General features: G+C 46.7%; 1 protein-coding gene across 2 annotated transcripts in view; it reads right to left on the reverse strand.

Annotated features, from left to right (window-relative positions):
• The window catches only part of HK2 (hexokinase 2), an 83,549-nt gene that overhangs the window by 47,216 nt on the left and 12,529 nt on the right, over nt 1-23,804 (reverse strand). Inside the window, exon 1 of one of the 2 annotated variants that reach the window (XM_053401476.1) lies at nt 6,267-6,372. The exons of the other annotated variant lie outside the window; for it this stretch is intronic. Within the exon in view, the coding sequence (XP_053257451.1) occupies nt 6,267-6,314 (48 nt within the window). The 5' untranslated portion in view covers nt 6,315-6,372. Of the gene's footprint in view, nt 1-6,266; nt 6,373-23,804 lie in introns of those variants that run through there. 2 annotated transcript variants of the gene reach the window in all.

Genomic DNA, 23,804 nt, shown 5'->3' on the forward strand with positions numbered 1-23,804 from the left:
TTGCAGAACCATATGCTCCAGGTTGACCCAGCCAAGCATAACTTTAGCCTAGGCACGGCTGCAAAGCACCCCCTCAGGAACAATTTGCAAGGGAGGAGGGGGTACTTAAGGTCCCACTGTCCCACTGAAAGTCTTTCCCCTACACAGAGAGAAAGAGAGACAGAGACAGTACCTGTTCACATGGAAGATGGAGCCAGCTTGTTTTCTGCTGCTCCAGGGAGAGGACCTGAACCAATGGATTCAAATGACAAGAAAGGACATTCTGACTAAACCTGAGGAAGAACTTTCTGATGGCAAGAGCCCTTTGACAGTGGAACAGATGCTTTTGGAAAGTGGTGGGCTATCCTTCAATGGAGGTCTTTAAACAGCATTTGGACAACCATCTGTCTGGGATTCTTCAGCTGTGATTTCTGCCTTGCAGGCGGTTGAACTAGATCAGTGTTTCCCAACCTTGGGCCTCCAGCTGTTTTTGGACTACAACTCCCATCAACCTTAGCTAGCAAGACCAGTGGTCAGGGATGATGGGAATTGTAGTCTGAAAACAGCTGGAGGCCCAAGGTTAGGAAACACTGAACTAGATGATCCTTGGGCTCCCCTTCCAACTCCATGATTCTACCCCACCACTAATAGGGGTTCCAGAAAAGCAACCTGGGGAGGGATTCCAGAGAGAAGAGAGAGTGGGGTGGGTGGGTGGGTTTTGCACACATACATGCCACACAACCACCATTCTGCTGCTGGAGATTCTGCTGTGCTAAGGACACATTGCAGTGGGAAAGAAGTCGTTGGGTTCGTATTACCCATGGCTGCATCATAACATGTCAAAAGATGGAGTAAGTACACTAATGTGCTCATTCCAATGGATCCTTTGCAAGTTGGAATACTGCATCACAACATCCGGAGAAAAGCAGATTTTGAGTGACTGCCTCTCCTCTCCTCTCCCCTATATTGCTTATTTTCCACTTTCCTCCTCCTCAAGTGCTACTCAAGTGTGCTTGTCACAACCAGAGCTGTCAAAAGCTGGCTTCTTCATCCAGAGGGCAGTTTGCATTGCAAGCAGGATATATAAAGCACAGAGCAAAGGATATGAATGTCATTCATAATAACATATATTCATCTGTCAACATTACCTACATGGATTGCTTCTTGCCAGTTACTTTAAATAAATAAAAAAGTCTTCCAAACTGATATCATAGAGCTGTGTTTCTGCCAAGAAGAATCCAGGAGATTAAGGTGACAGTCCAGCAATTCATAGCAGTGATTTACAAGGGATCCTGGATGGAAAATGTACTTGGCTCATATTTACTATACTAACCTCTCTGATTTGGAATGTGTAAACACATTTGTTGTTGCCGATGATGAGTTTTGCCTGCAGTGTTGTGAGGCTGAGCAACCCTCTTACTTGTTTGTTTATGCATTTCCATCCCATCTTTTCCTCCAAGAAGCTCAAGGTACATGGTACTCCCCCTCCTCAATTTAATCCTCACAACAGCCCTGTGAGATGGGTTAGACTGAGAGGCGGTGACTAGCCCAAGGTGTCCCAGTGAGCTTCATGGCTGAGTGGCAGAATTCCAACCCTGGTCTCCCAAGTCTATTGCTGTACTGGCTAGGACTGATTAGAGTTGTTAGCCCAAAACATCTGGAGAGCACCAGGCTAGGGAAGGCTGATCTAAACTCAATGGGTCCAAGATCTTCCTCCTCAAGAGTCAAGTTACGTCTCCCATTCCAGCATGGCAAAAACATGTCCCTTCCTCTCTGCCCCCTTGGCATACAATTCTGTGCCCTGTTGTTGCCTTGTTTTTGTTTGATTTCATTTATTATTTGCAACCCACATATTCCCCACACAGCATAGTGCAATAGTGTCAGAATAGCAGCCCACAAAGCAATATGTCAAATGATCCATAGAAAACAGCAAATAAAGATAATGCAATGTCCACCTCCAGAGCCTTATGTCAGCCCCCATCACCTCTGTCCAGAACTCTGCTGCAACTCTCTCATCCCTCTGATCATGCGATGCCTCTCCTGAGCTACATATACATACAGGCTTCCTGTCAGTACCCAGATGCAGCCCCTCCTGTCTCTCCAGACATCCCAGTGCACACTTTTTGAAGTACCATTTGCACACTGAGAGCTCCACAGAATGACCACTTATGCCTCATCGAAACAGAGGAGATGCATTGCTCCAAAAAGGAGACATATGCATAAACTTTGCATATGCTAGTTTATAGGCACAGGTGCAAATTTAGAAATAACTGCTACAATTTTTAAATAAAATGCATCTCATCATAAAGACCAGGTGACCTCAGCTGTTCACTGCTGATGGGCAACTTCAAGGCCCACTGATCTTCGTCTTTATGGTTCTTTCTCTTCAAAACACACTTGGACTGGAAAAGCACTTTAAATAGAGGACTGTCCTCTGCAGAGCATAATGGATGCAACACAACTACCTGAACAGTGGCTAGTGCAATATGTGGTGCTTTCTAAATGATTTGTTGCAGCATGTTGAAACCGACACTATGCAAGAAGGGAAGCTAAATTGTGTCAGTTCTTTGAAAATGAAAATACGTTGAGAAAGGACCCAAGACAGTCAGGTGGCAAATCTGGGTTGCACACATAACAGAGCACACCAGGTCTTGTGTCACCAGGCCTAGATGCCAGGTGGGGCTCCTGCTGGGGGGGGGGTGCAGATAAGACTCCCCTGCTTCTGCTGCAATGAGGAGGTAGGTACACTGAGGGTGGGGCTAGGGAGGGTGTTTTGCCCAAGGCTCTGTCAAAACCTGGACCCCAAACTGCCACACATGTGCATTCCACATACCCCACTTAGGAGAACAGGTCAGGGAATGGCCATCCGCCTTGATGCACCTGCCTTGCTTGCAGAAGTTTCCAGGTTCAATACCCTCAAAGCTTGCAGGTAGGGCTGGGAAAAGCTCCTGCAAGAAGTGCTGGAGAGCGACTGCCAGTCAGAACAGACAACACTGAGCTAGTTGGATTCAAGGTCTGATTCAATATAAGGCATCTTCCTATGCTGTCAAAGTAGCATATCTATCTCCGCCCCCTCTCTTGCCATATTAATGGTGCACTGCTGGAAATGGTGACATATTGAGTCAGATCATGAATCCACCAAGCTCAGTATTGTCTGCTCTGACTGGCAGTGGCTCCTAGCTGTACCTCTCCCAACAATACCTGGAGATGTTAGCAGGGGCTGAACCTGGGACTTCTGCATGCAATGCAGGTGCTCTGCAATCTGCGCTATGTTTTCCCCCAGCAGGTGGGAAAAGCATGTCCCGCTTTTGTGGGGTCTAGTTGAATCACTAGATCTCAGTTATTTATAGTTCTCTTCGACTCAGTAAATGCATTTTCATTTTGGGGTAGTTGTTTCAAGTATGTACACTTCTGTTATCGTCACACAACATCATCATCAGGAAGCGAGTTCCGTGCTAATGACAAACCATGCTCAAAGCTGTTCAGAAAAAGCTAGCATGTCCGGATGGAGCTTCTGGGTGGGGCTGCAGGAGGTGAGTGGTGGGCCCGCCCTCAATGGAGGTCTTTAGGCAGCCCTCTGCTTGGGATGCTGTTAGAGCTGGATGCCCTGCACTGAGCAACAGGTTTGATGAAATGGCCTACAAGACCACCATCCCATTCTTTAACTCTAGATTTGTAGCTTGAGAGTATTTTTAAATGCAGCCTCGGAGAAGTGTCCACCTGGTTCATACCCCCCTGAATCAATGACAGATGTTGCACCAGCAGCTCCCCTTCCTAGAGAAACATTAAACAAGCAGGATTGAGCATTTTCAGCAATGCTAAAATACCTGTACAGGTTTGTTTCCAAGCCTAGCTCAAAGTGCTAGACTCACCATGGTATGGTCTGATCCCTTAGGAATCTGCCTGATTGTCATATGCCTATGGAGGCTCTGTTCTGAATGCTCCACTCATGGAGGTAATGAGCATGGAGGCTGTAGACAGGGCCTTTTTGCTGGTGGCACCCCAGCTAGGAATCTCCCTCCTCAGAACAAGTCACCAGCCATGAGCCCCATTAACATTACCTGCTCAAAATTTCAAAGCCACACACTCTTTCCCATCTCTCACACACGTTATACTTCCTTGAACCTACAGAGACATTTTTATCAATCTCTGCGCAACTCAGCCATTCCAAAAGACTAGCTATGGCAAAGAGGTCTCTAAGCAGAAAAAGCATGTGATTGACTAGGCTGTCAGTAAGTCAGCCCTAGTAGGAAAGCCCTTCGTCCATCTGAGAACTGTGGAATGCTAAGGATGCTTGGAGTTGTAACTCTGTTATGGGAAAACTACAGTTCCCAGGATTCTTTGGCAGAAGTCATGTGCTTTAAGTGTACATTGGATGTACTTTGAAATCGAAACAAACACACACAGAGGGCTGGACCAAGGCATTTGGTCCACTTTGAGGCTTTCTACAATCCAGCAGTATATAAATTTTATGAAACAAATCAATGAAGGCAAAGTAAAAGGTGATGCGCCCACCAGACAGAATCCAACCAGCTTGGCAGATGAATCCTATTGCAATTGCAGCAATGGAGCAACATTCACCCCCATTACAGGACTCATGGGGGAGGATTGGGGGCGGGGGCCCTGCTCAGGTAAATGCCAGGGCTGAGCCTGAACCTGAACACATCCAGATAGGAGGGAAATTGTTGAACTGTAGACATTTACTCTCTGGCTGAACCCAAGCAGTCTGCACTGAGCAGAGAGAAAGCTCAGTTTGCCCATCAGGTCGGATGTGTTTGCTTGACTGACTCTTCTCATTTTTATCTAAATGCTCAATTACACAGTTAAAACAAATATTGTTGTATCTCAGTAAAGAGAAGATTCTGAAACTATTTCATGTAGATTTAGTTAATTAACACAGAGACAATTAATGCATTCTTTGGCAAACCCTCTTCAATACTTGGCTCGAATCAAGAGTTGAAGCAGAATGACTTGTAACAGAACAATGCAATTAGCCCTGTTCCCTCTTTCATGGGGGCAGCTCCAATTTAAAAGTCCACCGTTAACATGCATATTAGTCAATTAACCAATCAATCTTGCAATCAAAGCTAATTATTATAAATACATCTTTCTGCTTAAACTTCTGAACCGTTTCTTTTGCAGGCATATTTTTTTTCAAAAAAGGGAAAACATGTTATTCCTTTCCCAGCAACCAGTAAATGTGTGCCATGGTCATATTTAATAAAATCTTGTCTGTTTTCTGAGTGCTCTCTTTTCCCAGACAGAGCTACATGCTTATTTTAAACCTCAGTGTTTGTGGGGAAACTGCTATTCTGAACCTTGCATCACTTACTACCAACAGCAAGATTTTCGGGGAAACACCTGTCTGTAGAATTAAACTAAGGGCAGCAAACTTCAACCAGAACCAAGCCAGTTCTGTTACACTGAAACCAAAATCCAACCAGAGAACATAACAGGTTTGACACTGGGTTCCGTTACCAGAAGATGCTTCTGCAAGTCTTCTTCCTAGAGGCCTTATGCCCACTTAATATCTTTACTCCAGGAATACAGTTCCAGATGTCCTGCAGGTGTCATTGGACTCCCATCAGTCATGAACTCCCATCAGTCATGACCACCATGGTCAATGGACCTCCAGTTTCTGGAGGTCTACAGCTTCCCCATCCTTGCATATAGTCCAGTCACATTCTGCTCTCTTTAAAAACCATTCTCTGCTTCCAGCTTCAATTATCTACACAACTCTAGTTTATCAGTTTATGTTGCCCTGTAAAGTCAACAGAATCATGCATAACGAGAAACTAGTTTCAACATACATCCCGGATGATGCAGGATATTTGCATTGTCCATCTAGATTACATCTTTCCTGTTGCTGAACATCTCCCTTCCCTGATCGCTATGTTTTCTATACAGTGTTTCCTTCCTATCAGGCTTTGGAGGAATCAGACAGAGAAGACACACAGAGAAAAACACACCAGCTGAAAATTCACCACGGAGCAAGGCAAGCTGTGTTCATCTTGAACTCTTCAGCATTATAAACACTGCAAGTGACTAGGAAACACTAGACTGGAACGTTAGTATTTAAACCTGTGGTGAAAAGGGTTGCACCAAGTTCATCTGAAGGATGAGCTACCTGTTTGCTCAAGGAAGCTGAAAATTACACACCTGCCTAAGGTGCATTCCTATTAAAGATACTTTATTTTCAAGTGGGCTGTAAAAACTGAAGCCTGGCTTGCTTCTCCCTCTCACCCAAACAGGAGAGGTGCTAAGAGGTGAAGAGAGAGTGCTCTTACCTGGTTGAAGATTTCCTGGTCCATGGCATCAAGGTCCCTGCCAGCCATCCTCTCTCTCAGTTGTGGGGAAGCAACTTAGAACAATGTGGTGCCTGCTCTGGAGTTCCCTCTTTAAAGACTTGCTCAACACGGACTGAGTGGGTGTGGGGAGAGAGAGAGAGAGAGAGAGAGAGAGAGAGAGAGAGAGAGAGAGAGAGAGAGCGCGAGAGCGCTAGCATCTAGGAGACTCACGGAGGGAGGTCACTGCCTGGGCTTGAGGCAGAGAAATACGGGATTGTAGCAGGAAGCAGTTTAATCCCAGAGCTGAGCGATGATGAGCAGCCAAATAAATAAATAATTCACCCCTCTGCTGTCAAAAGGCTTGTCTGTGAATGTAAAAAGCCAGAATCTTTGGGGCGCTGGGAGTTTTGCTCGCAGCCCTCCTCTGCTCCAGGGTAAAACTGGCACGTGGCCGGCAGGAGGGAGTAACGCAGGAGGTTCAATGCAATTTACGGTATTCATTTTGATTTCACAAAGCAGCTGAGGGACATTTCTGCAACTGCGCTGAAACCATGGGGCAGGTGGGGGCAGCAGATCAGTCACTGAACCCCCTTTTTGTGTGCAGAGGTAGGGGGGTCCCAGCCAGGTTCAATCTCTGACACCTCCAGTTTTTCTTAAGGTTCTCTCAAGAACTCATTCTGTTAGAAAAGCGCTCGCTCTGTGTGTGTGTGTGTGTGTGTGTGTGTGTGTGTCTCTGAGACCCTGGAGAGTTTCTGCCATTCCGCGATGTCCCTTCAGGATGGTTTGGACTACAACTCCCATCAGTCTCAGCCAGAGCAGCTGGGCTCCCACCAGTGCTGGCATGACACAGCTGTGCTGATGGAGGTCATAATTCAAAACATCTGGAGGACATCAGACTGGGGATGGGGAGGGAGGCTTGCTTATTCATCCATTTAGGTGCATTTAAACATTGCTAGTTTAAATACTAGAAAATTATCTGGTATTAAGACTGTGGCCCCTGTACACAGCATGAAACCACTGTAAACAGCCATGGCTTCCCCGCACAGAATCATGGGAACTGTAGTTTGCTACGGGTGCTGAGAGTTGTTCTCCCAGAGCTGCAATTCCTGGAGTTCCCTGGGAAAAGGGATTGACTGTTAAGCCACTCTGGGAATAGTAGTTCTGGGAGAGGAAGAGGAGTCTCCTAACAGTTCTCAGCACCCTTAACAAACTACAGCTCAGGATTCTTTGGGCAAAGCCATGGTTGTTTAAAGCAGTGATGCATTGTGCGGATGAGCCTGGGAGACAAGACCCCTTTTCAGGCATGATGAGTCACCCTGTTAGATAAGAGCAAGTGATTGGAAGAGCAGGCCATGCTCACTGGTCCCACCCCTGCTGTCATCATCATCATCAACAACAACAACTTTATTGCACTAGTCAAAGGCCATGGCTTCATTCACAAAGGGAACAAAGAGAGAAGCAACAATAATCATAAAAAGTAAAAACATCACTGCAGATTCAATGAACCACAATCACTTCTCCCAAAAATTATTTGTTGCATACGATAGAATAGCAAGGGGTTCTCAGGTAGAACGTGCCAGCTTAAATCACCTTTGCAATTGACCGCTATTTTATCTAGTTCTTTTCTCCTGATCTTCTTAGCTGCTAACGCATATAGTCATACTTTATAAGTTACGAAGTCATCAGTATCACTCAGCAGCCATTTCCCCCTTTCCACCCTGTTCGAGTGTGCTCCATTCGTGAGCAGGGGTTTTATATATCGGTCTCTTGGTTCTATATATAGCGGGCATTGCAATAAATAGTGGTACAGGTCCTCTACGCAAGGTTGCCCACACAGACAAGGTCTCTCCTTGTACTGTACTTTGCCGTACCGACCATCCACCACCGCCGAGAGCATCAATTGGAATCGTAATTCTGTAAAAGCGATTCTTAGTATGACAAGTGGGAGTTTTGTCAAATAACTAGCTTGGATGTGCTCTGTTTTAATAAGTGGGAACCATGGTGAACGTTTGCTAGAGGCAATCATGGTTAAATCCCTTTCTGCACCGGACCTGAAGAGACAATCTCTTAAGTGCCTCTTATCCATCTTCATGATCACCTGGAGATCTTGTAATTGATATTGGGTCAAGAGGCGTTGGGTACCATCCTTCCAACATTTGGTCTGTTCCCGTTCTGTGTGGGCCATACATGGGGAATCTCTCCTCCGAGAGAGATTGAAGTCTTTTCACATAGTTTAGACACAGATAGTCAGTTCTAGCCTGTTTTGTTGTCACGTCCACTTCACTTTCCTGAGGAATTTGTTCTGCACTATTTCTAAGGCTTTGTTAGCATTTGGATCCATGCCCCATATCACTACTCCATGAAGCATCTGGGAGACCACTTTACTAGCAAAGATTTTCAACACAGTTTCTAGTAACTGGCCACCCACCGTAAAATAGAATTTCATTAATGACCCCTGCTGTCATGTCAGCCCTCCACCATCCACAGGTGTGGAAGGTCTGCAGCAGGGAGCCAACTCTGGACAATTAGGGTCACCCCACAATTGGGAACCCTGCACAATCTGGGTTCTAGATGGCACCGGGAGCCACCACACAGCCCCAGGCTCCGTGTGGAAGCGCCCAGGGGGCCCCATGGGTGGAAAGGGTGGGGCTGGATGTTCAGAGCATGGCTAAGGGTTTGGAGCAAGTGAGGAGAATGCCCCCCTTCCCCTCATGTGATCATAGATCGTAGAGCTGGAAGGGATCTCCAAGGGTCATCTAGTCCAGCCCCCTTTTCAATCACAGCTTAAGAATCACTGACAGATGGCTATCCAACCTCTCTTTAAAAAAAAAAACCAATGAAGGAGAATCTACCAAATTCTGAGGGAACCCTAAATGCAGGAGAGGATAGAGTGCCTGAAAAGGTTGATTGTTGTAATCATATGAACCACTCCTTGCCTATGCAAATATACAAATTAGTGTGACTGGCATTTACATTTCCCCTTGGCTGACCTGAGCAGGAGCCAAGCCGGAACAAGCTCAGAAGGTTTTCCTCATTGTGCTATCAGATAAGGACTCAATAGTTACAATTAAACACGCTGAAGCACTAAAGAGCTTTTCGGGGCAGTGTTAAACAAAGTCAAGTTGCTTCCAGACCAAGTATACGCTGAGCATTTCTCTTTGTTTGTCTGCAGGGAGCTTGGATGACACGTCAAAACAAGGCTTTCCCCAGACTTCCCAAGGCATTTGCAAAAGCTCTAATCTTTTGGGGAAGCAGGGTGGTAGACAGGGCAAGGAAACCAAATCAACTATAACGGTGCAACATGAATTTGCCAGTACCATAATCAGTGTGGTGTAGTGGTTAGAGTGTCAGACCAGGACCTGGGAGACCAGGGTTCAAATCCCTACTCAGCCATGAAGGTCACTGGGTGACCTTGGGCCAGTCACTGCCTCCCAGCCTAAACTACCGTTTTTTCACTATATAAGACGCACCAGACCATAAGACACACCTAGTTTTTGGAGGAGGAAAACAAGAAAAAAAATATTCTGAATCCCAGAAGCCAGAAGAGCAAGAGTGATCGCTACGCAGTGAAAGCAGCGATCCCTCTCACTGTTCTGACTTCTGGGATAGCTGCACAGCCTGCATTTGCTCCATAAGACGCACACACATTTCCCCTTACTTTTTAGGAGGGAAAAAGTGTGTCTTATAGAGTGAAAAAAATGGTGCCTCACAACGTTGTTGTGGAGATTAAATGAGGAAGAGGAGAATCATGTACCCCACCTGGAGCTTGTTGGAGAAAAGCTGGGATATAAATGCAATGAATGTAATGCAATAATTCTGTTATACAAGTCTATGGTGCAACTGCAGTTTGAATGCTGGGTACAAGCTCTGGTCGCCTCAGCTCTGAAAGGATATTGTAGAGTTGGAAAAGGTTGAGAAAGAGCTGGGATCAAGGGGATGGAGTGGCTCACGTATGAAGAGAGGTTGCAGCATTTATGACTTTTTAGCCTAGGGAAAAGGTGAGTACATGATGGAAGTTTCCAAGATGATGCATGCAGGCATGGCATGGAGGAAGTGGACAGAGAAACGTTTTCTTCCCCCTCTCTCCTAACACTGGACCCTGTGGACACCCAGTGAAGCACAGCACAGAGTTAAACTATGGAACTCACTGAGACAGGAGGCACCAACATGGGTGGCTTTAAAAGAGGATTAGACAAATTCATGGAGGAAAGGGCTATTGATGGCTACTGGCAACATGGGCTAGTAGCAGGTGCATGCCTCTGAATACCAGTTGGTGGTAATCTCCAGTGAGTAGGGTGTTGTTGGCCTCCTTGCAGGCTTCCCATAGGCACTGTGAGATCAGAATCCTGGACTAGATGGACCATTGGCCGGAGCCAGCAAGCTTGTTTTATGTTCAGTAAGGGATTGAACCCCATCAAAAAATCATGACAACTCAAAGGCATCCTCTGGTCCTGCTTTCAGAGATCCCCAAGGCATTTAGTTGGCCACTGTGAGAACTTAATGCTGGATTAGATCAGCCTTTGGCCTGATCCAGGAGCCAGGCTTTTCTCCTGTTCTTATTGTCCCTGTAATTCAGCGAAACAAATCCCCCAAAAAACTGGATTTGCTGTAGTGGCTATTAGTCAGTTACTAGATGGAACTTCCCTGCAGGAAGCAGTCTACCTCTGAGTAGTAGATGCTGGTAACAAAGAACAGAGGAAGCCTGCCAGTTTTTTCCTTGGTAGCAGCTCCTCATTACTGACCAGCAGAGTTGGTAACAAGATCATAGAATTATAGCTGGAAAGGATCATAAGGCTCATCTAGTCCAGTGCAGGAATCACTGCTGAACTATGTTCTTAAGTGTAAATAGCTCAAAATAAAGCACACAGCAGTGGTGTTGTGGATGCCCATTCTCTGTGCATATAAGTTTCTGGTCACGGCAGTTCTCATTCCACAAAGAAGGCCTAGGAATTGGCTTCTATATCTGCAACTGCTTCCAGAGTTTAAGAGAGGAAGAAGGAGAACACTTTTACTTTGCCTCTTCTGCCAGCAGAAGGTGGAAACCCAATTTAAAAAATCTGTCTAATTCCAAAGTTTATATGCTACTCACTAACAAAAGGCAGTCTCGAGTAAGTTGCTTGACTGTCCCTTCCAACTGCCCATCCTTTGATAAGCATATCAAAAGGCTTCACAAACCTTATCTCTGTCATTTTACAACATCTAGGCAATAAGGAAGGCCAATACTATTATCTCTGTCTTACTAAAAGGAGTAGATAGTTCTGAGTCCACAGCTCACTGCTGCAGCACCTGCCCTGCATGGGAAGGAACCTATCTCTGCCTGCGACTGAACTAATGATCCAACTAAGCATAAGGCAGTAATAGAGATGCGCTCGTTATCTGGGGCTGCCCTTGAAGACTTTCTGGAAGCTGCAGCTGGCTGCCAGGCTGTTAAAGGGGACAGCAAGGTGAGGCCGTGTGCCCCTGCTCCCGAAAGCACTGCAGGGCCTGGGAGCTTTAAGGTGCTGGCACTAGTGCATAAAACCCTAAAGAATTTGGGGGCCAAGTACTTAAAAGATGGTCTCTCCCATTACTGACCAGTCCTTAAGAAGCATAGAGTCATGGTGTTTTCGAGTTGGATGGGACCCCAAGAGTCATCTAGTCCAACCCCCTTCAGTGCAGGAATCACAGCTAAAGAATCCCTGAGATGAGGCCACCCAAATTCTGTTTAAAAACCTCCAGCGAAGGAGTGTTCACCACCTTTCTCCTTGCTGTGGTTGTACTAAGGGGAATGATCTGGGGGTGGGGCTGTAGTAGAGACCTGCAGCAGGGCTTCTCTGCAGCAGCACTCCAATTTTGGGACACGCCCCCCCCCCCCATGAAGTGCATCACTATGTCACTAGCACTTAGATGTAGCCTGAAAGCTTCCCTGCTGACCCCTGTGTCCAGTCCTTGCGGGGTGGGGTATTTTTAGCAGTTTGGAAACTGATGTGTGTGTATATATATGAGTTTTTGTCTGTTTTGCATTTTGGTAATGTTTTTAATTATGTTGTATGATGCTGTATGTCTTCTCTGGGCTCTTTCAGGATCAGAATCAATCTTGAATAAGGCATATTTTAATAGCTGAGCCAGCTTACTGGGCTCTGAAATAGACATAACTAGAATTTTGGCAACAATGAAGTCTATGAATGTGTTGTTGTTGTTGTTTAACTTTGCCCCTATATTCACTTATGTGATTTTATAGATGGTTCTTCTTTTGCAGATGTGTCAGACCAGCCTTGCCCAGCCTGGGACTCTCCAGACGTTTTGAACTACAACTCCCATCTCACCACTACAGTGTGCTGGTTAAGGACCTTTGTTGGCTGCATGCTCTTCCCATCCGTACCTAACATGCATGCACACACATGCACAGCTGTGTCGCATATGCGCCCTTGGCCAAGCCTTGATCTGCCATTCCGATTCTCTTGCCATCTCATGGGCATGTGGCAGGGGGGAGTGGGAAGGGGGGGGGGTGCCTGACCCACGTGTGTGGGCATGTGGCTGGTTCCCTAACTGGGTGCCCTCTAAAGCAGATCATCAGCTCTGGATCTCACATGACAGCTTATGCAGAGTCTCTCTCTCTCTCTCTCTCTCTCTCTCTCTCTCTCTCTCTCTCTCTCTCTCTCTTTCTCCTGGCTTAACCATCAGCAGAAGCAGGCCGGGGGGGGGGGGGGGAGCAATGCCAACAGAAGAAAGAGAGAGCAAGCAGAAGCAGGGATGCTGCCTGGGTTTCTTGGCAACACCCCAGCTGAGTCCATTTGCCTTTCATTCACTCTGCTAAGTACGTGATCCCAGGCACACACACACAAGCCTGGCGGCTTCCTCCTTGTGGACAGCGAAAAGAAAAGAGGTTTAAAGCAGCGGTGATGATGCACTGTTAATTCAGCCAGACGGAGGCTCTATAGACTGCCACCACTGCAAGCAGCAGGAACAGCAACACAGAAAATAAGGCTTTGTCCCAAAACGACCTCCCATAGAGGGCACAAGCGTCAGACCAGCTGGGTAGCCTGTGGGTCTCAGAAGCTGAAGTGACGCTGCTGGACCTCTGTGGCTATAGGGGCCTGCAAGGACCAGAGAGGCCCCTGGAGAAGGATACGGCAGTTATATGAAACAGTGTTCAGGACTTTTTAGTGTAGACAAAAAAGGTTAAGAGGCAACATAATAGAGGTGTATAAAATTCTGCATGGCTTGGAGAAAGCGGATAGAGCCAAGTGTTGCTCCCTGTATCATAACACTAGAACTGGTGGTAATCCAATGATGCAGAATCCTGCAAGACTCAGGATGGATAAAAGGAAGCACTTCTTCACGCAGCGCAGAATTAACCTATGGAACTCACTTCTACAGGAGGCAGTGACAGCCACTTTTAAAGATGGCTTTGAAAGAGGGTTGGACAAATTCACGGATGAGAGAGGGCTCTTGATGGCTCCTAGCCCCAGTGGCTCTGTTCCGCCTCCACAAGGCTTCTAAGCATCAGTTGCTGGAAACGGCAGGAGAGGGGAGTGATCTTGTGCACAAATCCTGCTTGTGTGTTTCCTACATGCACGTAGCTGGCCATGGTGAGAACAAGATGCTGGACTAGATGGGCCATTGGCTGATCCAGCAGGTTCTTCTATGTTCTTATGGACTAGAGTAGGGCAGGGATGTCAAGTCAAGTCAAGTAACCTCTATTGGCACCACATAACAACATTCAGAATACATACATGGATAGGCCAGTGCGATCTCATCGCCACCCCAGCGGCACAGTCACCCACCAAAGGGCAGAAGAGGCAAGCAGGGAAGTTAAACGATACACTCAGTGGCATAGTGGGGGCCCCGGGGGGGCTTGTAGATCTGGGTGCAGAACCTTGGGGAGCCACGAACCAGGCACCCCCCGCATGCGCCTGACTTGCAACTACCCAAAGAGCACAGAGGGTGCCCTCCATGCTCTCCCCACTCCTGCCTGCCTGCCTGAAAATCACCCTCCACACCCTGCCCCCACCCAGTGGCAGCAGCAGCATGGCCTGGGGTAACATGCTCCGGCTCCGCATGGGGGAGCGCATGCATGCGCCTGCCCCAGGCACATGCAGACAGCACTACTTCCCTGTATGCTCTGTGTGAAGTACAGTCGTTCCTTGGAAGTTGAATGGAATCTGTTCCGGAAGTTCGTTTGACTTCCAAAACGTTCAAAAACCAAAGCGCGGCTTCTTATTGGCTGCAGGAACCTCCTGCAGCCAATCGGAAGCCGTGGAAGCCCCATCGGACGTTTGGCTTCCAAAAATAGTTCGCAAACCAGAACAGTCACTTTCAGGGTTGCAACATTTGGGAGCCAAAATGTTCGGGAACTCAGCTGTTTGACTTCCAAGGTACGACTGTACTTTATTTTACCCTTCCTGAATCTTCCAATATCCAGCTTCATTAGATGTCCATGAGTTCTAGTGTTAAGAGAGAGGGAGAAAAGTTTTTATCTACTTTTTCCATGGCATGGAAGTGTCCTTCCCAAATGGCATCCTTGGCCAGCTTTAAGCTTGGATGCCGGAGGAGCGCAGGTCCCAAACTGACCACCTGCAGGCTGCTGGACCACAACTCTAAAACAACATGATAGTTTATGGGCATTTTAAACAGAACATTTGGACCTGGCAACCTCTTAACTAAACTTTTTATTGCAATTTAATCACTTTGTGGTAGTATATCAGCCAGTTTATCATAATCACTTTACGGGTGAGTGGAAGTCCTAATCTAATCAGCAAATGGGAAAAATTATGGCAACCTGTAATAAATGCAATAAATATTACTAATAAAATAATAACCTGAGGTTAGGATAAGCTTTGATTTTCCCTTTCAGAAGAAAAATGTTTAGAAGTCAAGGAAAGGAAGCTTGTGTAAGTCCAAGAGCAGCAACAGGGGCTCCCTTAAGCCTGGGTGGTCCAGGTGGTGTCTCCTGGAGGGGCGGCTTAGAGCAGTTCCAGGACACAAGGGCCTCTGTGCATCATCTGCCCCAACGAGGATTAGTGGCATGCAGACTGGGAACCAAAGCTTCTGCTGTTTCTCCTCTGTTGTACTTAAACTAAGGTTACCAGACGTCCCCGTTTCCCAAGGACAGTCCCCGGATTTGCAAACCAGTCCCCATACAAAATCCATTGAAGTTGAAAAGTGTCCCCGGATTCATTGACAATCTGGTAACCTTAACTTAAACCAGCTCTCCAAGAAAAAGAAAAGATGGCCACCAAGATCAAGCAGCCTTGAACAAGACTTGCAAGTCCAGGGAAGGGTGGCCTCTGGCAAGGCAAGTTTCGTCAAGCAGAGGAGAGAGGGAAAGAGCAGCGGGAAGCCAGCTAAGCCCCGTGCCTGCCTGGCCACTGCCTGCTCCACAGTCTGCCTCCCGGCATGGCTTCATTTAGATCATGTCAGGGAAATGTGAGTTACACAAGGCACATGATGCTGTCTCAGAGCAACTGGAAAAGACGTCACAATGGAGGACCATCTACTTGAAGAATGTAAGCAGCTCCTGCTGGATCAAGCTCTTCTATATCACCTTTAGAAGACATCTGAAGGAAGCCCTGTCTAGGGAAGCTTTTTAATGTTTAATGTTTTATTATGGTTTTTATATATGTTGGAGTCCCAGAGTCCCATGGACTGCAAGAAGATCAAACCTATCCATTCTTAGGGAAATCAGCCCTGAGTGCTCACTGGAAGGACAGATCCTGAAGCCGAGGCTCCAATAATTTTGCCACCTCCTGAGAAAAGAAGACTCCCTGGAAAAGACCCTGATGTTGGGAAAGATGGAGGGCACAAGGAGAAGGGGACGACAGAGGACGAGATGGTTGGATAGTGTTCTCGAAGCTACCAGCATGAATTTGACCAAACTGTGGGAGGCAGTGGAAGACAGGAGTGCCTGACGTGCTCTGGTCCAGGGGGTCATGAAGAGTTGGACACGACTAAACGACTAAACAACAACAACATATATGTTGGAAGCCACCCAGAGTGCAACATTATTATTATTATTATTATTATTATTATTATTATTAATTATTATTATTAGGCCCAAATGCTGCAGCTGTTCCTCACAGCGGTGTTGCTCCACCCTCCAGATTACCGGTATTTGGTTGCCCTTTCCTGAACCTTTTCCGACTCTGCAATATCCTTTTTGGGGTGAGGTGACTGTAATTGTGCACAGTATTCCAGATGCAGTTGAGCCATGGAGTATTATAAAGGCATCATGAGATCAGCAGGTTTATTTTTGATTCATTTATGGTCCTGATCCAGATGGAAGTGGAGAGTCCAAGCACAGCACCCTGGGTGGGTGGGGAGCAGCCAAAGACGAAGGCCTGCTTCTGCAATGTTTGGGAAGAACAGGAAAAAGAGATGCAGGTGCCAAGCACACACACACCACCCTCTGGGGCATTTTTGGTTTTTGTCACCTGTGTCACGAGAGTCCCTTGCTTGCTTCTGTTTGCTGCTTATGCCCCACAAACATGATGCACCTGGCAGTGCTGGTCCTACCATTAGGCAGACTGCGGCAGCCGCCTCAGGCAGCAGATGCTGCAGAGTGGCCAGCAATGGGGAGGCATTTGAGCATATGTCCCTGATCTAGCCAGCATCTCTTGGGTGTAGCAGAGGATGCTGCCCCCTGTATGGTGTTGATGTGAGGTGCAACCTGGTTGGCTTTTGCACATTGAATGGGGAGATTGGGAATCTCTTGTCCTTTGCCACAGGCAGCAAAATGTATTGGGCTGGTCCTGGCACTCGGGGCCCACAGGCAACCTTCAGCTCAGTCCTAGGTTGTATCAGAGCTCCCTTTGCCCCCTGCCAGGCTGGGAGGGTTAGGTGGCCCATCCCTGCAGAGTGCCTCTTCCCTGAGTGAAGGCCAAGCTCAACAAAGGCAATCAAAGCTGCCTGGAAGGGACCTCTGCCATTGGGAAGGTTACCTCAAAGATCTCTGACATTCCTGCTGGTTCTTCTCCCAGTCCAAGGAAGAAGCGCACTCCCTGCTCTGCTAAGTTATTCACAAGAGGTCAGAGACAGGCAGCATTTGTGTCACCAGGCCAGCTGCCAACAGGCTGAAGAGGTTGCCTATGGTGCAAATTTGCATATGTTGATCTACCTCTGAGCAAATTATGGTTGTGGGTGGATGAGGCTTCAACAGCACTGTGCTTTGCACCTGGTGAGTAAGAGTTCTTTTTAGGAAGAAAAGGAAAAGGGCACAGCACAAAAGACTTGGGGGCCACCCCCTAACAGCCCCTGTGTAAATGTGATCAGACAAAAAGGAGGAGTTAGCTCCAGTGCCTTTAATACCTCTGCTGAAGTGAGAATTTTTGCAAGGGATTGGTCTAGATGACACTTGAAGTCCCTTCTAACGTGACAATTCTGTGATTCTCTCTGTGTGTGTAATAGGGACAGTTGAAGTCTAAACTATTGGTCCAGGCAATGTGGGCTTGGGTTTCCCCTGTGTTATGTCGTAATCACTCGCCATCTCATTTCCTGCGTCTTTGCAATTGCTGCCTCAAGCAGCAACACCATTTACTCTAAATAAATACCTATTTTATTTGCATTTATCTTAACATTTATTGGCTGTCGCGGATTATGCCAAATAAGTAAGATGGTATTGGCATTATTGCCTAAACTGCAAGAAGGAACCCGTGTGGCACACAGAAAAATCCAAATTAAAGATCCTCCAAATTGTGCTTCATGGGTAGACGAAGTGTAACCTGAGAGGTCATGGGGGTTGGGCTAAATGACCCTTTAAAAATGTGTGACCAACTCTGGGGTTGCAGTGCTCATCTCACTCTATGGGCCGAGGGAGCCAGCGTTTGCCCGCAGACAGCTTCCGGGTCATGTGGCCAGCATGACTAAGCCGCTTCTGGTGAACCAGCACAGCACACGGAAATGCCGTTTACCTTCCCGCCGGAGTGGTACCTATTTATCTACTTGCACTTTGAGGTGCTTTTGAACTGCTAGGTTGGCAGGAGCAGGGACCGAGCAATGGGAACTCACCCCATCGTGGGGATTTGAACCGCCGACCTTCTGATCGGCAAGTCCTAGGCTCTGTGGATTAACCCATAGCACCACCCGCGTCCCAAATGACCCTTTGGGTCCCCTCTAACACTATAGTTCTATGATTCTATATATACTTGCAAAATAAGGACACAGGCGAACCTGCTAATGCCCTCTAAGGTTCGATATCCCTTCCTAGGGATCCTGAAGTGCAACATGTTCCAAAAGGCTGATGCTATTTTATCTATTTGTTGAAGAGATTTGTATTCCTCCCTGCACAGGCTTCTCAAGGCAGCTTATGAGAATCCACAACAGCAGTAAAACAAATGCCAGTGCCAAAGTCAGCTTGGCGATTCCAACTCCAAACCCCAAGATGCAAAGCCCTAGCCTTGGATTCCAGGAGAAAGCAGGTCATTTCAGGGCAAGGTTGACCCCAGGGAAGAAGGGGAAGGGAGGGAGCAGAAGAGTCAGTGGTTCTCAGCCCAGTCCAGCACCAAGAGCAAGAATGTCCGCTAAGGAAGCCTGAAGGCTTGCAAACATCACAGGCACTTTCTGTCACAAAGCAGCCTGTCTCCAAAATGTTAAGACCTCCGCTTCCAAGAAACTTTCTAAAACAGACGTTTTCTATTCTGGTTTTTATCTGCACTGGCTTAGAAAAAGAAGTGCTTATTTTTATTTTGTTTTATTCTTGATATTGTTATTGTTAAATTACTTTGCCAGGTTTTATGGGAAATGATTCATAAACAAATTAAACGAATAATAAAATAACTAATGGGGAGGCTCCATCACCATCATCCAGAAAGTGACAAATGACCCTCTCACCTGGCTGTTCGGCTGGATTTTGCTTCCCAGCTAAAAACCTCCCCACAAAATGAGCCTCAAATTGCAGCAAACATCCAACTACTTCCATTGCCTCTTTCCCAGCTGGCAACCCAGGGTTGGGTGGCGTGCAAAAGAAGCCTTGTGCTCCACTAACTTGTGGCCAGATGTGCTGCTTTAAAAAAAAAACCTTTTTAAACTCCCCCCAAAGTGCATTTTCCAAATGCAATCAGAGCAAAATTTGCATAATTGACAGCATGCATAGTATGCAAATTAGGCTCTCGGGATTTGGGCAACCACCATTAGGCAACCCTCTACATAAAAGATGTCAAGGCAATTATTTCCATTCTCTTTTTTTCCAAACTGCTCGATGCAAATCGTAAACGCTCTAGAAAGGTGGCACATACTTCTTGGAAATGATTTCATAACAGGAAGGGGTGTGCTAATCACGTAATGCAAGAACAAACTTGCCCTCAGCTTGCTAGCAATGCTGCAGCAGCACCTGCTTTCTAAACTGTTGCCCAGCCTTGCCAAAGGGTGTCAATCACTGGATGATGACGGAAGGCCAGGAGGAGCTTCTTGCTGAATCTAATCACATCCTATTCCTGCTTCTCACCTCAAGCTTCGACTGGGCAATTTGGGAATTCTGGGGTGCGGTAACAATGGACTTCCCTGTGCTCTTTCTCCACCTTCAGTCAAGACACTTGAGCAACTGAATGTCTTGTACAAATCAGTCAAGCTCACAAGGAAATCTGGGCATTGCAACACTGACCTGCTTTCTGAAATAGGACAATGTTATCTGTGGTGTATCACAAAGTTCTGTCAAATAGTTTTGTGGTGCCTTTAAGAAACAACTTCGTGCGGTGGGGCTGTCCTTGAAGACAGTCGAGAGATATGAATGGTGCAAAATGTGTCAATCAGAGCCAGTGTGGTGTAGTGGTTAGAGTGTCGGAAGACCTCAAATCCCCACTCAGGATAAAGCTCCCGGGGCGACCTTCTCAGCCCAGCCTACTTCACAGGGTTGTTGTGAGAATTAAATGTGTCTCCTTGAGCTCCTTGGAGAAAAATGGTGGGATATAATTGCAATGAAATAAATAAATAAATAAATAAATAAATCTATTGACGGGTCAAACAGCACTAGAACAGCAGTCCTTAAACACTTGCAATGGTTGCCAGTTTGTCACTGGGCTCAGTTCAAAGCTTTCACCTTGAACCCATCTACCTAGAGGAGCATCATATCCTGCTTTGTCCTGCCTGCACTCTGAGGTCAACTGCACTCTGTTACAACAAAGTCCCGTCTCCCACCTTGCAAGGAGGTGAGGGCCCAGAACAAAGGTGTGTGACAGCCCAACCCCTTAGCCAAAGACCACCCAAAAAGCATCACAGAAAGAGGTGGTCTACGCGGAAATTTGAGAGTGCAGTTTGTCTCCTGTTTGTCAAGATACTAGATACTGCTAGCTGACTGCATTATCCTGGCCAGTCTGGGCCATTTTTTGAAATGGTAAATTCCCTAGTTTTCGAAACCATTGTCACAGACATCCCCTATTCATACACAAAATAGGCTCTTTTGACTGGATTTGAAGGATTTTTAAGTGAAAAGAACTATTGGGAGAGGTTTTTCCAATATATTTATTTATGCATAGGAAATATTTGGGGTCGTTCAGAGTCAAGATGGCTTCAGGATTGCTCTCCTGTACTATTTCAGACTTATGGATGTGTGTTTACCTTGTGCACATTCATTTTCTTTATGACGTCTTAGAATTCTTATAACAGTTGCAAGAGGACATCCTGTGCCTTTATTCTGATCATGGATCTGAGCAGGTCATTAATGCACCTCCAGTACTGGATGAGTGCCCATTTTAAAGTGGGGAAATCATTCTAAAGAGAAGGTGTGGGGGGAAATGAAGATTGTGGATAAGGAAGTGAAAATATCGCATTGTGTGTGGGCTCTTTAAATTTTTTTTAAAAAATCAGTTTTGATACACTTTTGACAGCTGACTTTTTCAAAGTGTAGAAGTTCCTTTGTGTCAGGGTATAATTCCTCCAGGCTCACAGAAAAGACTATATGTGCTTTCCAGAAGTAAGTTCTCATGAGCAGAAGCCACTGAAATGAATGGGAGCTGTGCAAGATTCAGATCTCATGACTCCGGCTCCAAATCTTCCTGGCTTCCGAGATTTCACAACACTGCAAATTTTCTTGCATAGTAATAATAGGAAGGAACTTCTGTGGTTTAGAAAACCCAATCAGGACATTAGGGGTGCTGGACTCTGTGCTCGATACTGTCACACAATAGGTGACGTGTTGCAATCTCCAGAATGGTAGGATATTCCCAGAGAGCCTTTTTCCCAGGGTTGGTCCTTCCCAGCAAGAACTGGAGGCTTATGACACCTTTAGATCATTATATTATGTGTCCATTCATAATAACAGGGATGGACAACCTTTTTCTGTCAAGGGTTACATTCCTTTGTGTTCATTCCCTACTTGGGGTCGTGTTCCAGTTGTGGGTTAGCCCAGAGTCAAAACATAGGTGAGACACCCTTTTTCTTGCTCCCTTTCCTCTATTCTCTCCCTCCCTCTCCTTTGGTCTCTCACTCTGCCACTCTTCCTCTGACCCAGTCCTCCCCCCCTGCCCATGCCTCTCTGTCACTTAGGCTGAGAAACAATTGCAGTCCTTTTCCCTTCCCCATTTCCCCCACTAAGGTTACAACTCAGTTTTAACTACAACCTCTCCCTGCTCCTTCGGACAACTTGTAGGTAGCTCTTCCTGAAAATTTGAAGGGTGTGACATTCTAGGGGCTGGAAAGAGCTGTTACAAATGGATTCTCTCTTATCAGATGCCAGTTGATGCAAAAGCCAAAGGCCAACATGTGGAACCTTTGTGGCTAATGAGCCAGATCCTTATCACTCCCTCCTCTACCTTGGGCAGGTGGGCGGGGCCACCCACCTGTCATTAATATGATGTCATATGTCTGCAGGTGATTGATTGGCAGATGGCTGTCCAACCCCTACTTAAAAACCTCCAAGGAAGGAGAGTCCGCTACCTCCCGAGGGAGACTGTTCCACTGTCAAACAGCTCTTACTGTCAGAAAAGTTCCTCCTGATGTTTAGTCGGAATCATAGAACTAGAGAGTTGGAAGGGCCCAAAATGTCATCTAGTCCAAACCCCTACAATGCAGGAGTTTTCAATTTCAGAGCACTTTCTCCAGTGGAGACAGGTCACACAAGGTCTAAATGGGAAGAAGCCACCAATTTGCAAACCATTTGCAGCCGGCCCCTGACTCACATCTAACTCTATCACATCCCTATTGGGCAATCTGTTCTGACTAGCTGGTCAAAGTAACATTTCCCCTCCCCTTTCTCACTGAGCAAGATAAAAATGAATTGAATAATCTAGCAAATTACACTCTACAATCTTACATAATGATGATCCAGGAAGTCAATCCGATTGCAAGCACTCTGGGGGTGGGAGGGAGAGAGCGAGCGCCTGGCTTGATCTGCTCAACTCATGAAGCAGCAATTTCACTGCGAGTGATGTGAGTTTTGTGTATTAACTACTTCGCTGTCCCAGATACCCAAAGATGGAATCAAATTCTAGCTCATTCATGGACCAACTGACTCAGTCAAGATAATGCTGTACAGTTTCCACTCCCCACCTTTATAATAGCAGCAAAAGACACCTGACACAGACCTGGTTCACATTTTAAGGAGAATGCCCATTTTGACAACCAAATCTTACAGAAACTCTGTGGTTAATAAAAACCAAAGGCAGCCTTGTGTGAATGAGCCTAATGCAAGCAGTCAAGTTTCTTGCAAGCCTGGCTCTGCCAGCTGGGTGCATCAGCTCACTGCCTGACGGGGGACGCCAGGACACGTGCCCCAGCTGATGACCTCAGGGTGCTCCAGGCAGCACGAGGAGCTGCATGCTGAAAACAAAGGCCAGAGCGGCTCCCTTTCCTGCTGGCACATCATGGCTGTAGTTTGACTTTGCCCCAATTAGAATCTTCCGCTTAGACACGCGTCTCAAGGGCATGAAAAACATGCATCCAGCAAAGAAAGGGAAAGGAAATTAATTGATCACTCTGCAAAAAGAGTGAAAGGAAGGAGATGATCCAGGAGCCAGGGCTGGTGGTGTGAAGAGTTCCCCATCATCATCTGATGCAGAAGATCCCCAAGTGCTGTTTGTGCTGCGATGCATTGTCAGAAGTTGGAGTCAGGAGTAGGTCAGCGGTGTCTGTGAAGTTGACTCTTTATTCAAAGAAACCAAAACAGTGCAGGCTTAGTGATCACAGCCACTCTTCCCAGTAGATATTGCCCCAATAAGGAAGCAGTGAGGACTGAAGGTCTCCACCTTCCCACAGTTCTCTTAAGTTTCATCCTCCCCCCCCCCCAAGTCCTTCCCAAGCAATCTGAGGCTCCATCGGCTTGTCTGTTTTTGCTCCTCCCTCTTCATACCTCGTCTGGTTCTGGGAGAACAGGGGAGAGAAGAGCTGGTCACAACAGGAGGGGGAGACAGCCTGCATTATCTCTGCCTCCTGCCTCTGATTCTGGACTGCTCTCTGCCACAGCCTCTTCCTGCTCACTACACCCAGTTGCCTCTTCAAATTTTGACAGCGCTTCTCCCTCTGACCACTCATCGTCATCCCACCACCAGCCTCCTGGCTCTGAGCCTTCCTCCCCAGGGGGTTCCCTTGAGGGTTCCCTGGCTGGTGCCTCCCACCACTCCTCTGCATCCA

Source organism: Podarcis raffonei, chromosome 8, assembly GCF_027172205.1.
Source record: "Podarcis raffonei isolate rPodRaf1 chromosome 8, rPodRaf1.pri, whole genome shotgun sequence".
NCBI classification, from domain to species: Eukaryota; Metazoa; Chordata; class Lepidosauria; order Squamata; family Lacertidae; genus Podarcis; species Podarcis raffonei.